The sequence below is a fragment of the Typopeltis vanoorti genome, chromosome 15 (assembly GCF_054136105.1).
Source record: "Typopeltis vanoorti isolate ZY-2024b chromosome 15, IOZ_Tvanoo_1.0, whole genome shotgun sequence".
In the NCBI taxonomy this organism is placed as follows: Eukaryota; Metazoa; Arthropoda; class Arachnida; order Uropygi; family Thelyphonidae; genus Typopeltis; species Typopeltis vanoorti.
Window position 1 is genome coordinate 116,337,239 of NC_143563.1, and position 15,945 is coordinate 116,353,183.

General features: G+C 33.9%; 1 protein-coding gene across 7 annotated transcripts in view; it reads right to left on the minus strand.

The window, feature by feature from the left end:
- gwl (serine/threonine-protein kinase greatwall) overlaps positions 1-15,945 on the minus strand; it is a 524,263-nt gene that overhangs the window by 283,839 nt on the left and 224,479 nt on the right. For all 7 annotated transcript variants that reach the window (XR_016549465.1, XR_016549466.1, XR_016549463.1 and 4 more), the window contains exon 9: positions 7,792-8,747. Coding sequence is in view for 3 of the 7 variants with exons in the window: in XM_090404739.1 (XP_090260865.1) it covers positions 7,792-8,747 (956 nt within the window). In the remaining 4 variants the exon portion in view is untranslated. The remainder of the gene's footprint in view (positions 1-7,791; positions 8,748-15,945) is intronic.

Genomic DNA, 15,945 nt, shown 5'->3' on the forward strand with positions numbered 1-15,945 from the left:
ACCAAGCGGCATATTTTTAAACATGGAAATATTCATGAATTATCGTTAATTTTTAAATATGGAAATCTTTCAACAATCGGGTACCGTCGTTTATGACCAATTATAAAAATTGCCTGCAAACTGATTACAACAATGGGCGGCTGTTCTCAAAACTGAACGAAATAACATCTGTGTTGCAAATGTCAGTGACCAATCAGCAAGGAAGTATAAAGAAAATTTTTCCACTGAAATTGAAGATCAAGGAAGTCTGTATCCGGTTCTCAAATCTATTAATACTGAATATTTTCTTCGCAAGTTCATACTGCAGTGTGTAAGTGCTTGTTCTGAAACCGGAATGCCGTGATTTTTTTAAAAAGTTTTAGGAATACAGATTTAAATTCTAATATGAATAAGAGACAAGGCATTTTGCTTAATTTTGGTATTAAGAAATCTCTTATTGAAGGTGTTTATGACACAACAGAGAGTGAGTCATCCACTACCAGCCTACAAAGTGATCTCCAGGATGTACAAAAGGAGGGGAAAACTACAAGCACACAGGAGAAAAAGTCTGCATTCACTCGTAAGTACTTATAATATAAATTTTTGGTGATCAGAATAGGATATGTCAATGAAAATCAGCACAAATTAATTTAATGATGGTTTAATTAATTAATAATTAATTATTAAATAATAATAATAAATCAGCTAAATTACCAATTCATTATTAATTAATACATTACAAAATAACCAAGGTGTTCCGTGAAAATGTCATGATTTGTGAAGTGTTCCGTCGTAGAAAAAGTTTGAGAAACCCTGATGTGCATACACATCCAGGCAATTCAACCACCCAGGTCAGACTGAGTTATGCAGCATATAAACATGTCTCTCTTATAATGCTTAGAAGCAGAAGTGGAACATATGCAAATACTTGTTTGACACTTGAAATCTTTAGTGGCACATCTGCAAGTATTGATTTGATGCTTTAAAGCATCAGTGGCATTGAATGTGTTAATAAGACTTTTAACGACTTAATTAATAATACATCAGGTAAAAAATTCAATATTTAAATCCAATATTTCATGTACACGAACTGAGAAATTTTTATGATAAGAATAACAGAAGGACAAATGTAAATCGAATTTCAAGCAAGCATTCAAATATTTTGACTCCACTCTCTAGGCATCATGTTGGAGGCTTAATGGAGTATTAGTAGCACTAAGAAAGGATCAAAAACTAATTTTAATGCTTACAATATTTCATCTCAGTCACCGAGACATCTTCAGGGTGTACAAATAACACTTGTAACATAACCACAAAGATAACACCCATTGTTGTGGTTGTGAGTGACTAAAGTCCTATCTAATTAGTGTACCCTCTATGGGCATTTGTAGGTGGCCTAGGATGTAAACTGGGACTTCTGATGATTATTGTTTATCAAATTTTGGGAAGTTTTATGCATGAAATTAGGTTGATTTCTGAGTGCTGCTGCATATTCCAAAAACAGTCTTTCATTTTTGAATTTACTATGATGGAGCATGGTGGTTTGCTTCCAGAAGATCCAATGAGTGGTATCCAATACATGGCTCTATAATCTTTGTTCCAGTAGAACCTCCCTTTCAACAGAACTGAACCATATACACCATACCTTCCTTCTCCAATGGCTACTGTGCTTGCAAAATTAAAAAAAAAAAAAAATTAATCCTTCCCCAAGTTCTCAGCCATCCCTTCAGAAGGATTTCAGAAATGCCATCACCATCCCCTATGTCTGGGGTGGATTGGAGAAAATAGCCAGGTCTTTAAAAAAGTACAATCACTACACAGATTTTAGACTCCCACTGAAAACTTGCTACCCTTATCCATTCTACCAAATATCAGCTCCCTCCTCTCTCAGTGCCTGGAGTAAAGTACGCTGTTCCTGCAAGTTAGAACAGACAGGTAGATCAGCCACCATCCGTTTAGATGAACACAAATCTTACCTCTGGAATTACAACTATTGTCAATCTGGTCTTGCAGGATCTTCTGGAAGAAAACAGCCATACTTCATCATAGTAAATTTCAAAAAGAAAGACTGCTTTTGGAATCTGCAGCAGCACTTAGAAATCAATCTAATTTAAACAAATATGAATGCATAAAGTTCCCCAAAATTTGGGAAACAAAAATTGTCAGAGGTCCCAGACATTTGAAAGTTGTTTACATGCAAATTTCTTTGATATGCAAAACATAAGAAGATTCCTAGAATAACTCTTCATTTTGAAGGTAAGTCTTTTTAGGGTAATGGTTTTTCTTCATATAATTGCATGTAGGGCATTAAGCACATGGTCTTCTAATCCACTTTCATTATATAATTTTGGTATTTTTCTCTGTATTTAGTGGCAGATCTGCCAGAAAATGTCTCAGTTACTGAAGGCAGAATACTGGATTAAACTACTGAATTCTTTACCTGTTGTGTTGTTAAGCCATCAAGTCTTTTATAAACATATTCATATTTTCTTTCATAGAAATACGGAATGATTAGTGAATTCCAATCTACTTCATGTAACTTCTCAATAGTATACAATGACAGTGTCGTACAATGCTTGCTTATCTTTCCCCCCCCCCCCCTCCCAACCTCAAATGCATGTTCAGTTTTGCCAATATGTGTCCAAATGTTGCTAAGTCATTTTATGTATACAAGAATGTGGGGGGGGGGGGGGTTGAGAAGATGAAGATCTAAACTAATTTGATAAACAGGTTTAAATGCTCATCTTTTCCAAGGCCAATGTAAAATATGTGCTTATATTCCAAATTCAGTGTACATAGAAAATTTGAATTTGTCTGCTCTGAGAGTTTACCAAACTGGATCATAACTAGTTTTGCTTCTGTTTAAGTGAAAGAGAGATGTACAGTGGTATCTCTCTAATCCGAACTGCGGTTTGAAAGAAAAAAGTTTTATTTATTACGTATTATTATTTTGTGTACTATTATTTTTATTTAATAATTATTATTTTAACTATTATTTATTTTATTATTATTATTACAGTACAGTATTTTTTTCATACTGTCACTTGTATGGTTATACTGTACTGTAGGCCTATTTTGATATATTGTGTGTTTACGTTTGCTTTTTTATACTGTACAGTACGTACTGTATTGTCAACATGAATCACTGCTGTTGTTAATGAACTGATTAGTCACCACTATTGCACAATGTTTGTGTATCTTTACATCTTTTCAATAACAATTACGAATTAGCCTACAGCCCGGATGTATATAACGCTCAGTTTTTCTTTGGTTATTAAAATGAAAAGTTGTCTTTATTGTTTTGTGTTTTCGTAAGTTTTCAGTGAATGACTATCGATTGTTTTAGTTTTTCATTAACTTCATTTTTTATTTTACTCTTTTTAACACTAAAATTTATTTCATTAAAATGGCTACCAGGTCAAAGCCTACCAAAAGAAAACACATAAAGTTATCATTGTCAGATAAGTGTAAAATAATTCAGCGTCTAGAAAAGGGTGAAGCGGCAGTACAACTTGCTACTGAATACAATGTCAGCAAATCTACAATTAATGACATTAAAAAAAATTTTTTTTTTTTTATAAAGACAGGATTTTAACTTATGTTTCAACCACAGAAGAAGGACCAAGCCTTGCTTGGTCCTTAAGAGACGAACTCTGAAAACAAGCGACTTTTCTTAACTTGATTCTGCTGTTTACACGTAGTTTCTTCAAGAAAGAAGTCATCATACTCCCATCTCTGGAGACATTTTAAAGCAGAAAGCTAAGCATTTCCATTCACAAATTTACCCGGATCAGAAATTCAAAGCAAGTGATGGTTGGCTAGAAAAATTTAAGAAACGCCATGGTATTTGGTGTCTATCAATATCAGGGGACAAACTGACTAGTGACATATCTGCTGTAAAACCATTCCAAAAAGCTTTTTTAGAAAAAAATCTTGAATTAAATTTAACCGATGATCAAATTTATAATGCGGAAGAAAGTGGTCTTTGTTCGAGGTCGTTACCAGAGAAAACTCTAGTTCACAGAAATGAAGCCTCAATGCCTGGTTGAAAAATGTCCAAAGAGCGTGTCACGTTCATGCCTTGTGCAAATGCCTCAGGAAAACATAAATTAAAGTTACTTATGACTGGAAAATCAAAAAACCCATGACCATTTAAGAACCTTTTTAAAATCCCAGAATTTAGAACAAAAAGCATTTTTATTATTGGATAACTGTCCTGGACATCCTCCAGCAGATGAATTGATTAGTGAAGACGGAAATTGTATGGCTATGTTTTAGCCTCAAACTGTACTCCACTGTTGCAACCAATGGCTCAGAACATAATACAATCCATTAAATTAAAATATCGTAAAGACCTGATTTTAAATGTAATTTCCCAAAATTATGACATGACCACATTAATAAAAAATATAAATTTGAAGGATGTAGCATTCTCAGTTGCTGCTGCTTGGTAAGCCATCGAACCTGGAGCAATTCGAGCGTCATGGGGAAAAAAAAAAAAAAAAAAAAAAAAACTGTGGCCTTCTAGAATTTACCAAGATAACTATGGTGATACACAAAAAGAGGAAATTCAAAACGTGCATAATTTGGTTAAAAATATAAATCCAGATGTTGAAATTTCACAAACAGATGTTACAGAATAGATTACAGGTAGAACCGAAAGTGAATTCAAAATCGAATCAGATTCTGAAATTATAAACATGACGCTACAGAATGATTAGATGGTGATAAAGAACTCGAAGAAAAAAAAAAAAAGTAAAACGTGAAGAGGCAGTTGACAGTTTTAATATGTGTATAGAATGGGCTAAGCAGAATGATATGCCATTCCACAAAATTTTATTGCTAATGCAGCTCCGAGAAGAAGCATTCGAAAAATGTTTAGCTTCCAAGAAGCAAAAGAAAATCAGTGACTTTTTTACAAAGAAATAAAAAAAAAAAATTTTGTGTTTGAAATTTTTTTTGTATTGTGTACAAGAAAGTGATATTTTTTACGCAAATTAAGTTACATACTGAACTATGCAATTTTATTAAATCAGAATCCTCAACAATACAGGTAAATACAAACTAAATTTTTTACTAAAATAAACTTGTGTATTATATTTTTAAGTTTTACATTACAGTAGCTTTTTTCTATCAGTAACTTCATTTATTTACAGGATTAAATTGATGTACAATTAGAATCTGATTATTTTTGACTTAAACGCTAGTTATTGTTGTCTCTTGGGGAAAATTTTGCTAATCCAAACTTTGCTACTCCGAACAAGCACAGTTTTTATTAGTTCGGATTAGCGAGATACCACTGTATTTCAAAACATTCTCCCTCTTTCTCTGTCAGTTCAACAGAACTGTACATTTCAAGAGAAGATAAAGCTATTTTTTTCAAGATAAGCTCAGCAATAATAAAAACAAAAACAGGACTCCTTGTATAAAGATACCTTGGTACATTCAATACTGGAAACTAAAAACAAGTATGCCACATTAACAAAATATATTAATTAAAATTAAACACAAATATTTCACTTTATACATGTAATAAAACATCATCAGAATGAGATGAAGAACAATAATAGAAATGCAAAAGAATAGAAAAAGGGATGGCTATGGATCAACGCAGATAAATGAGAGGAGATCTGCAAGCCAACTTTTATGGAATGCATAGAACTAACTAAGGCTTCTGACCTAATAATAAATTTCCATTTAAAGGTACACCAAGTTAATAGGAATTTATATCGATACTGAATGTATGAGGATGTGCTATAACTTTGGGATTTAGCTAACCTAATTTTAAGAGGGTGGTCTGAAAAGTTCTCAGCATATCAATGAAAAAACGAATTTATAATTTCAAAATTAATTGTATTTTTCAACATAATTTCCCCTTAAGACTAATACATTTATTCCAGTGATGCTCCAGTGCCATTATCCTGTCCCTATAGTGGTCCTCAGTAAGATCTGCAAAATACCCCTCTACAGCAGCAATCACCTCTTGATTCGAAGAAAAACACTGGCCAGCGAGGAAGAATTTTTAATTTTGGGAAGAGATAGAAGTCAGAGGGAGCCAAATCTGGGGAATAGGGTGGATGTTCCAACAATTCATAGTGCAGATCCATTAATTTTCCTATTGCCAAAACACCTTTGTGGGCAGGTGCATAGTCCTGATGAAAGATGATTTTTTCTTCTGCAAAGTGGGTCTTTTCTCACAAATTTTTTTCATCTGGTCTGGTTAAAAGATCGGAATAATATTCCCTAGTTATTGTTTTACATTTTCAAGATAATTAATAAACAAAATACCTTTAGCATCCCAAAACAGCGATGCCATGACCTTTCTTGCTGATGGAACCGACTTTGTCTTCTTTGGTGCTGAACAACCAGCTTCTTCACTGTTTTGACTGCTGTTTGGATTCTGGTGTGTAAAGGTGAATCAAAGTCTCGTCCATAGTAATAAATCAATGCACAAAATCAATTTTATTCTTGTTAAAACGCTCCAAGCACTGTTCAGAGATTTTCATGCATGGGCATTTTTGATCTGCTGTGAGCAAGCACGTCTTTGCACCCATCTTGTGCAAAGCTTTTTCATTTGCAATTCTTCATGCAAAATATAGCCTACATGTTCGTTTGAAATGCCTATAGTCTCAGCAATTTCACGCACTTTGACTCGCCGGTCATCCAATACCAGATTGTGCACTTGATCAATGATTATACTTTTTGGAAGTCTTTCACATGGATCATCTTCAAGGCTGGTACAGCCACGTTTAAACTCGCAGCCTATTTCTTAATTGTCGAAAACGAAGGAGAAGAGTGCCCATAAACTTTTATGAACTTTGAATGAATTTCTTTTGGCTTTAAATCTTCTTTTACAAAGAATTTTATAATTGCATGATACTCAATTTTTATCAATTTCAAGGAATATCGACAACACTTTTGATTCAAACAGCTCTGTAAAAAAAAACTACTTGATAGAATCAGTTGCAATTTCACATGGATGCTTATGACACATGTACAAACTTAGAAAAAAAATCTTGTTGCCATATATGGTCTAGGCCGAGAACTTTTCAGACCACCCATGTAAAGTTGAGAGTATTTAAGTGAATTATTCTTGTTAACATTTTAATTGTCTCTGAAAATATAACAAGATGTATAATAACAGAATAACAGTGATTCTCTTACAAGAAAAGTTGTATAAATGCATAATGTAAACACATGACATAAGTGAGTGAAATCAAAGCCAAACTGAGTCATTATCTACCAGATTTAGTTATATAAAAGTAGTGGAACTAGTTGATTAGATCCTGCTAATTGGTATTAAGTCACTGTAATTTAGACAATAAACATCCATCATAGTTTGTTGCACTAACCCATTGCTTATGTATCATGTCACCGTTTTTTTTTGTTTTTTTTTTTGTATATCTTGAGGATGTCAACCATTTGTTAATCTGCAATGTTTTTCTGGTAAGTATGCAAAGTAGTAATGTTTTCTATTACTGTAAACTGTAATGTCCGTATACAAAAATAAAAAACGATTTGCATTGGATCTTTATAAGCAACTGATGATTTCAATCATTTTATTGATGTAGCCTGCACTTCTTCTCTTTACTTAATTAATAAGCAAGAATTATTTTAATACCACATAAGACAGACTCAACATCAATAAAATAAAATTTGTTACCTAAATAACATATAAACTTCACTTAAGAAATTCTTAGCAAGTTTTCTTTGTTCAAGAACCTTTCATTAAGAGCTTAATATATACTTTTGTCAATTCTTAAAGTTGTAGTTTTTAAAAAATTTGCAAAATTTGCAAATTAAATAACTTACTGACTTGGTTCTCCATTTCCGAAAAGAAATACCTTGAGGAGTTTTTGGAAGAGAGTTATGCTTTACTGCTTTCTTCACCATTTTTTTTGAATCTCCTAGTTCTGAACAAGAAGTAGATCTGTTTTGTGCATGTGATGATGCTGTGAAATCAAATCTAGTTTCTTTCATGCAGTGTTCTCTGGAACTTTTATCATATTTACAAGATAATGAATGAGGAATGTTTTCTTTTTTTTCAATCTTGACAATTTTATTTTTTTCCTTTTGTGCAAGAGAATTTATAGAACTTTCTTGACAACAAAAAGGAATAGCATCCACTGATGATGATAATATATTTAAATTGCTAAATGAATTCTGTGTGGATGAGCAATCAAAGACGCTTCCTTCACTTTCAGAAGAAGCATCAAGAACGTCACCTACAGATAACACAGAAGTTGACTGCCAACGAAATGAACCAAGTTTTCTGCGCTTTGAAGAAAGATGTAATCCAAATTCTTGAAAATCACTGGTCATACCTGTTGAATTGAACGGGGGTATATTTTCGTTAGAATTTGAAGCAAGCAAGAATGGAGAACATCTTTTAACATCATGTATTAATTTATTCTCACACATCTGGTTTATTCCTGAATGTGCTTTTGAAGCAATAGCTTTGTTAAAATTATTGCTCCTTCTATGGTATGTTGAAAGATCACTGGAAAATATTTCACTTAGATGCCTTATGGAACGAGACTGAAACTTTCTCCTCTGTTTTGGAGCTGAAGGAGTGTTACTAGATTTAGAATTAAGACTGGAACCTGAAACATCACAAGATGAAATCATGCTTCTTAAAGAACGTTTCTGCTTAGCTCTAGAAACAGCAGAAACAGGATCATCTAGATAACTAGGTTGCTGTAGAGACAAAACAGATGATGAAGTAGGATCTTCTGAAATGTCAGCAGGTTGATATCCAGATGATTCATCTAAAATAAATAAACATTAAATTGTTGGTGCAGTATAAAGTACGTGTGTATATGTACATGATATAGATATTTAATGAATTCTATTCTTGCAAAAACTGTGTGTTCTGAAAAAAAAATTAATAAAAAGATGCGATGGGATGTCAGAGATCAGTGATTAGTATCTTCTGATTAACATGCCTCATGTTTTCATATGAAAATCGTAGCAACAAAAAATTGTAAACTTATAGTACAGTAAATGGGATAAGGATTAGATTATCCTATTCCACAGACATGGTGCATTCATGCCTCAAACATCTCACAGCAGTTTCACATCACATAATGAAGATCATCTAACACCTGCAGCATTCAAAAACATCAGAGTTGTAGTATGATTTAAGCCCACAGCTTATAGGTAGGAAACTGACGACACTAACTATTTAGCCAACCAATCTGTCAAACTTGATATCTGTGATAATTTTTTACAATACTTACTTGCTTCTGAAAATTATTTCACTACTTGAATCATTAATAGTAATAAATTCTGTATAGCATATTTTGAAATATAGATATGTAAGTAGCAGACATAACTAATAATTAAGAGGGAATCAATTTTGGAAATAAATCATTTGATGGGAGGAGAATTTCTGATCTTGTTTCAAGATGATTAACAGTGCATGCAGTTAAAGAGAAAACAGAATAACAATTGTAAAGTATAGCACATGTTGTACGATGTTAAATCAGGAGAGCTTGATTTGTAATCATTATAATTCAAAGACTGGAATTATTTTAAAAAATTACTTAACACAGTAATGAGGAGTATTAAGTAGGATAACTTCCAAAAATTGGGAAAGTTTTAGGCAGTTGCTTCTATTTAAGTTTGGCTGAACTTCGTGGCTTTCTTTATACAATCCTTCTAACAGAGGAACAGCCTGGGTATAAAACTTCAGTCTTTTCCATTGAATGCTGGTGTCAGGTAGAAATGGCATGACTAGCAAGACCTGAATTATCAAAATAATGGGTGTATTATTCTTGGTGGTCCTCTAGACACATATATAAGTGAACCTGTTTGTCTGGCCATAATATGAGACCACATAAACAAGGAATTCTATAAACATCCGATAAAAAACAGGAGGATATTTATCTTTTGGAGAGCATAAGAACAAGTGAATTTACAAACTGGACAAAAGGAGACTTTAGAATTTTCTTGTTGAGAAGACTAGGACGAAAGCCATAGTTGTCTAGTACATTTGTTATGATGCCGGAGTTGCAACAGAGATAATAGTAGCTCTAATAAAAGACAGTTTTGTTTTTAGAATAGAAACTGTGGATTGTACTTGTTTTTTTTCCATATACCGAAAACCTAAGACTACCATTAAGTTATATTTGGAAGAGAGTATTTGGGAATAGAAGGTCTTTATTGTTTTCTAATTCAAGTGTAAATTTTATCCTTGGGTGGAATGATTTTTTTTTTTTTTTTTTAAATAATAATAATTTCAGTGTCACACTCTTTGAATTCTGATGGTTACAGATCAAGATAGGCAGCATCAGTACAAACTCATTATTATGTTAAATAGAATGAATAGAGCACAGAGAAACAATAAAATACAAGTTTAATAGATCCTATATTTATCTCTGTCACATAGCCATCAGAAATACAATCTTAAAATTATAAAGCACACACAAAAACACTCAAAGCAATAAGTGGAAACAAAATTGGACTAAAAAATAAAGTCCTATGAGGGGGATGCCCTCTTTGGGTGCTGTTGGTTGGGAGGCCTTACAATTAAAGTTTCCCAAATCTTGGGAAGTTTAACACAACCATATTTAAATATTAAGATTATGCTGGCTTAACAAATCTGCTGCTCAAGTTTATATTTTTTGTGGTGAAGCATAGTGGTTTTAAGCTTCCTGTCCTGGAGTGACTCGAGTGTCAGGAGAGATTTAGTGTGATCTTGTAGATCACTCAGTTTTTGGGGAGGTGCTTCCTGAACTTTAGCAGGACATCAGTTAAAGTCAAAACTGGTCTGGGTAGTGACCCTCATTTTAATGCCTAGCATTATACACTTCTGAAGAGAAGTGTGCTTTGCATCATGGGATACAAATGCAACTGATGTGATGTCATCAGCCTCTATATACAAGTAGCCTGATCATGAAGATATACATGCCAGACACTGAATAAGATACCTTTATGCAGATGTATATCAAAGCAACTTATGCAGCGTATATATATGCAAAATACTTGGTCACATCCATTACCATGTGTTCTAGGCAACTATTTAAGAATGCTGATGATCAGTAATCATCAATAACATTGATTAAGGGAAAAACAAAGGATCTTTAAAAGTTTGATAAGAAGCTTATTGTGGATAACAGTGACTGGATCCACAATTTTGAAAACAGCAGAGCTGACTGGTTTCTCAAAATGTGAGTTATCCAAGCTGTTTAATCAGCAGAAAAATAACCGACACTGCTTTTCTAAGAGGTGTAACCGTGGTCCTAAGACAGTTATCAGGAATGTCATGACTATTGTCTGAGAAGGCTTGCATGGACAAACAGAACTTCCTATGTGCAGCAATTGACTTGACTGAAGCTTTTAATGAAGGCTGCTCCCAGACCATATTTCACAAAACTATATGCAGGGAACTGAAGAAGCTTACTGGTACTGGCAGTCGCATGCCTATATGTAAAATAACAGTTTTTAATTCAGTGACCAGTATGTGTACTTCCCAAACAATCTTTGTTTGCTTAAACTTCAATAAAGGATTAAACAAGAGTATAATTTCTTGGGGAGTATAATTTACAGAGAAAAGTAGCGATCCAACTGCAAAGCACAGAAATTAGACCATAAAATGGTGGCTGGGAAAGAAACCTTTGTGCCTGATTCAATGAAATGCCTTTGAAACATTGAGTGATCATACAAGGTGGGAAGATTTGTTGTGGAACCAGTATGGAGATCACTAAATGAAGAGGATGGCTACTAATGCCCTTCACTGATTTTGAGAGAATTCAGTTGGAAACAATGGAATGATAGTCTAGATAGATGACTTTTATTTTCCTTTTAACAGATGGGATAGAAACAGATTTGCTTCAAAGTTGAGTAAATGCCAGAATGTGCTAGGTGAAAGAGCTGAAGAGGTGTGAAGTGGAGTAGATTGTATAAGTTGTAATGGATAGTGTGATTTTTGCATATGGTCCACTAGAAGGGAAAACAGGAACTTTTGAGTCTCTAGAGAAGGCAGGAATACAATAAACAAAAAGTTACTTGGTGGACACCTAAACAACAAAATAGGAAATATCCCTTCAAACTGAAATCTTTTGGGAAAACTTGAAGGGCCAAGGCAAATAATAACAATCAGTACCTTCTTGATTTCAGCTAATCAGTGGTCATTAGCAGACAGTGAAGGAAACTGTAAACCAACACTCACACACACAAAAACACAGGTCAATACATACACAAACTCATACCACCACATTACCCAGAAACAATGTGTTATTAGCACCCTAAAAAACAGAGCCTCAATAATTTGCTCTGATACGAAGGCTCTGAAAAATGAACTGAAAATAAGTAAAGTGTTTATAAAAAAAACAGACACAATAAGAAAACAATCCGTAGAATAATTCACAAAAATGCAACCAAAAATGAAAAGATTACAGTAAGGTCATATCCATCCCCTATACGAGGATTTTCTAAAGGAACAGACAATATACTACAAAAATGCAACATTAAGGCTACATTAAAAATAAAAATATATAATATCTAGGCTCTTCTACAGATTCCATTCCCTACATAGGTTAAACAGACCATACAATCCGAAAACACAAAGAACACAAATGATGCATTAGATATCTTTATCACAGAAAAGCAGGCCTTTCTGATGGTGCACTTGAAACAAGCCACTGGACTGAGTGCAAATGCATCCAGTCCTCACATCAAACCAATTCATGGTAAGAATGTCAATTCAAATACTCATCATCATCAAATTCCTGCCATGTACCCTCAAGGGGTGTACAGGATATGATACTATTACATGAAAAATTTAACTCATTACTAACTTCCCATCTACAATTTTCCTCCAAATCAGTCTGTTACTTGTCAAGACTCAAACATTATCAGATCTTTGTTAAACATACCAAGCAATTTTATAAGCTAGGTTTTTAATCCTTTTTTGCACCTCCACGTAGTGCAAGTCTGAGGCAACTCGTTGCAAAGGTGGAGTATGCTCCGATCACTTTTTTTTTTTTTTGGTATTTTCCCCTAATGCAAAGCACATTCGGTTGCGGAGATGTATGATGCTATGCATTAAAGGTAATCTGGGTAGTGACCATTACCTTTAATACATAGCATCATACATCTCTGCAAGGGAATGTGCTTTGAATTAGGGTAAAATATCAAGAAAAGTGATCGGATCTTACTCCACCTTTGCAACGAGTTGCCTCAGACTTGCACTACGTGGAGGCGCAAACTTGACTTACTTGGGAAAAGGATTAAAAGCCTAGCTTATAAAATTGCTTGGTATCTTTAACATAATATATACGCAAGGTAAAAACCTTTCTACATATTACTCTCATCCTGAGATTTATATTTAATGAGATTAAAGCACCTTGTGGCAACTTGCTTAGGCAAAATTTATAAGCTCTGTATTACTTTAACCTTGGCATTTTTTAGGTCTGGCTCCCAGTGATGAGACCTCAATAAAGGTCGAAACTGGTCTGTGTAGTAACCATTACCTTTATTGCATAGCATCATACATCTCCACAAGGGAATGTGCTTTGCACTAATGGAAAATACCAAGAAAAGTGATCGGGACTTACTCCACCTTTGCAACGAGTTGCCTCAGACTTGCACTATGTGCAGGTGCAAACTTAACTTACTTGGGAAAAAGGATTAAAAATCTAGCTTATAAAATTGCTTGGTATATTTAACATAGTATATACCCAAAGAAAAAAACTTTCTACATTATCAGATCTTATATTTCTATCGTCTAAGGCACTTTGTACCGTATCAATCCACATATATCTTGGTCTTCCTCTGGGCCGTTTTCCTGCCAACCTGGCAGAGAACAATTGTTTTGCGAATCTTTCCTCACCCATTCTGTTTAAGTGACCATACCACCTGAGATTAGCTTTGCTAATGCATTCCTGGATGCTGACAAAGTCAAGTTCTTTCCTAATATCCCCGTTTTTAATATGATATTGCCATTGATACCATCTGTTCATGCCTCTAATCTTTCTCAGGACTCTTATATCTGTGGTCTCTAGTCTTTGGTCAAGTGTTTTACTTCTGACCCAGTTCTCAGATCCATAAGTTAAAACTGATTTCAACACTGTCTCGTATACAGCTAATTTAGTGTTTTGGCTAATTTCTCTCTTATTCCATATAAATTTATTCAGTCTTCCTACCATACCAGTTATGTTGATTCTGTTGTCTATTTCCACATTAAATTTACCATCTTCACTAAAAATCGTGCCTAAGTAGTTGAAATGTTTTATTGTTCCACAGGTTCTCCGTTTACAATGCAGTTGACATTTTCAATGATTCTGCCTATTTTCATTGTCTTTGTCTTTTTATTGTTGACCTTCATACCATATCTATCACAACAGTTATTCAATTTAGTCAGGGAATCTTGCAGACTTGTAGGAGATTTATAGATAAGTATAACATCGTCCGCATAAAGCAAAGAGCTGACATTAACATCTCCAATTTTGATATCCTGTTTATTACCACTTTTCTTCATAATGTGATCCATATAGATAATGAATAACAGAGGGGATAATGTACATCCTTGTCTCACACCAGATTTAACATTAAACCATCTTCCTGTACTTCCTTCAATTCTAACTGCTGACTTACAACTCAAATAAAGACTAAGTACTGCTTGATATAATGCCCCATTGACACCATATAACTGTAGCGTGTTGAATAGCTTCTCTCTTGGCACCTTATCGTATGCCTTTTCCAGATCTACAAAACTTAAATACAGATCTTTTTTATATTCCCATGAATTCTCAACTATTTGTCGTAAAGTGAAGATCTGATCCTGACAGCCTCTATTTGGCCTGAATCCAGCTTTTTCTTCCACAATTCTTCTCAACTGTTTCTCAAGTATACTTGCATAAATCTTACCAGGAACACTCAGTAGGGAAATACTTCTGTAATTCTCACATTCAGTTTTATTTCCCTTTTTATATAGGGGTATTATGAGAGCTCTACTTCAATCATGGGGAATTCGTCCCTCTGTCAAGGCCTTCTGAACTATGCAGTGCAGCCACTGTAAGACTTTTATACCACTATACCTCAGCATTTCTGGTCGAATAGGTGCCATCAGTCTCATAAGAAACATTTCTTTTTTATACAGCCATATCCCAATGTAACTGATAGAAGCATGTGGAGTAAACTGTGTTGTGCAAGTTCTCCTGAGACAAAAGAACTGACATTTTTAAATGACTATAACATATTTTATAACTTTGATCTGACCAAATTGTATAGTCTATCTTTCAGCATTCCAATATGTTCTAATGTTTTTTTATGGAATAGAAAGTATGGGGGGGGGGAATAAAGAATGACAGATTATTTAGTAATGGATTAAGCGAGTGTGTGCGCATGGAATAAATAGTGCAAAATACATACACAGAGAAGATTGCTGAGTGATATACAAAAGAATGTGGGAGAAGATCAGGGACAAAAACAAGCATCAGTGGGGGTAAAGAATGTCAAGTTAAAAAGGAGCAGAAAAGATATTGTGCTGTATGGGGATTCTATAATTAAGGGTGTGAAGGATGGTAGAGTAATTAAAGAGTGTTATCCAGGGTCAAAGATTAAGGATATAACTGAGGCTGTGAAATTGCAGAAAGATAGAGCAAGTGAGATTGTTGCAGTTATATGAACGAATGATCTAGGTAGCAATAGATTTTCTGAGACAGGATTTGAAGATTTTAATGATAGCAATGAATGCAAAGAGCGAGAGTGAAAAGATCATGAGTGTGCTACCAAGATTTGATAGTGATGAATTAAACAGAAGAGCAATTATAGTAAATGGAATGATGTCAAGATTATGTAAAAGCTTTTGCAAATAAACGATACTGAATATTTATTTTATGAATGTCTGGGATAACTTTGATAAAAGGAAGGAGTATTTTAAGAGAGATGGTTTGCACTTAATGGATTGGGCGCTTGGCATTTAGAACAGTTATTGATAAAGGATAGAGTAAATGGTCAAAA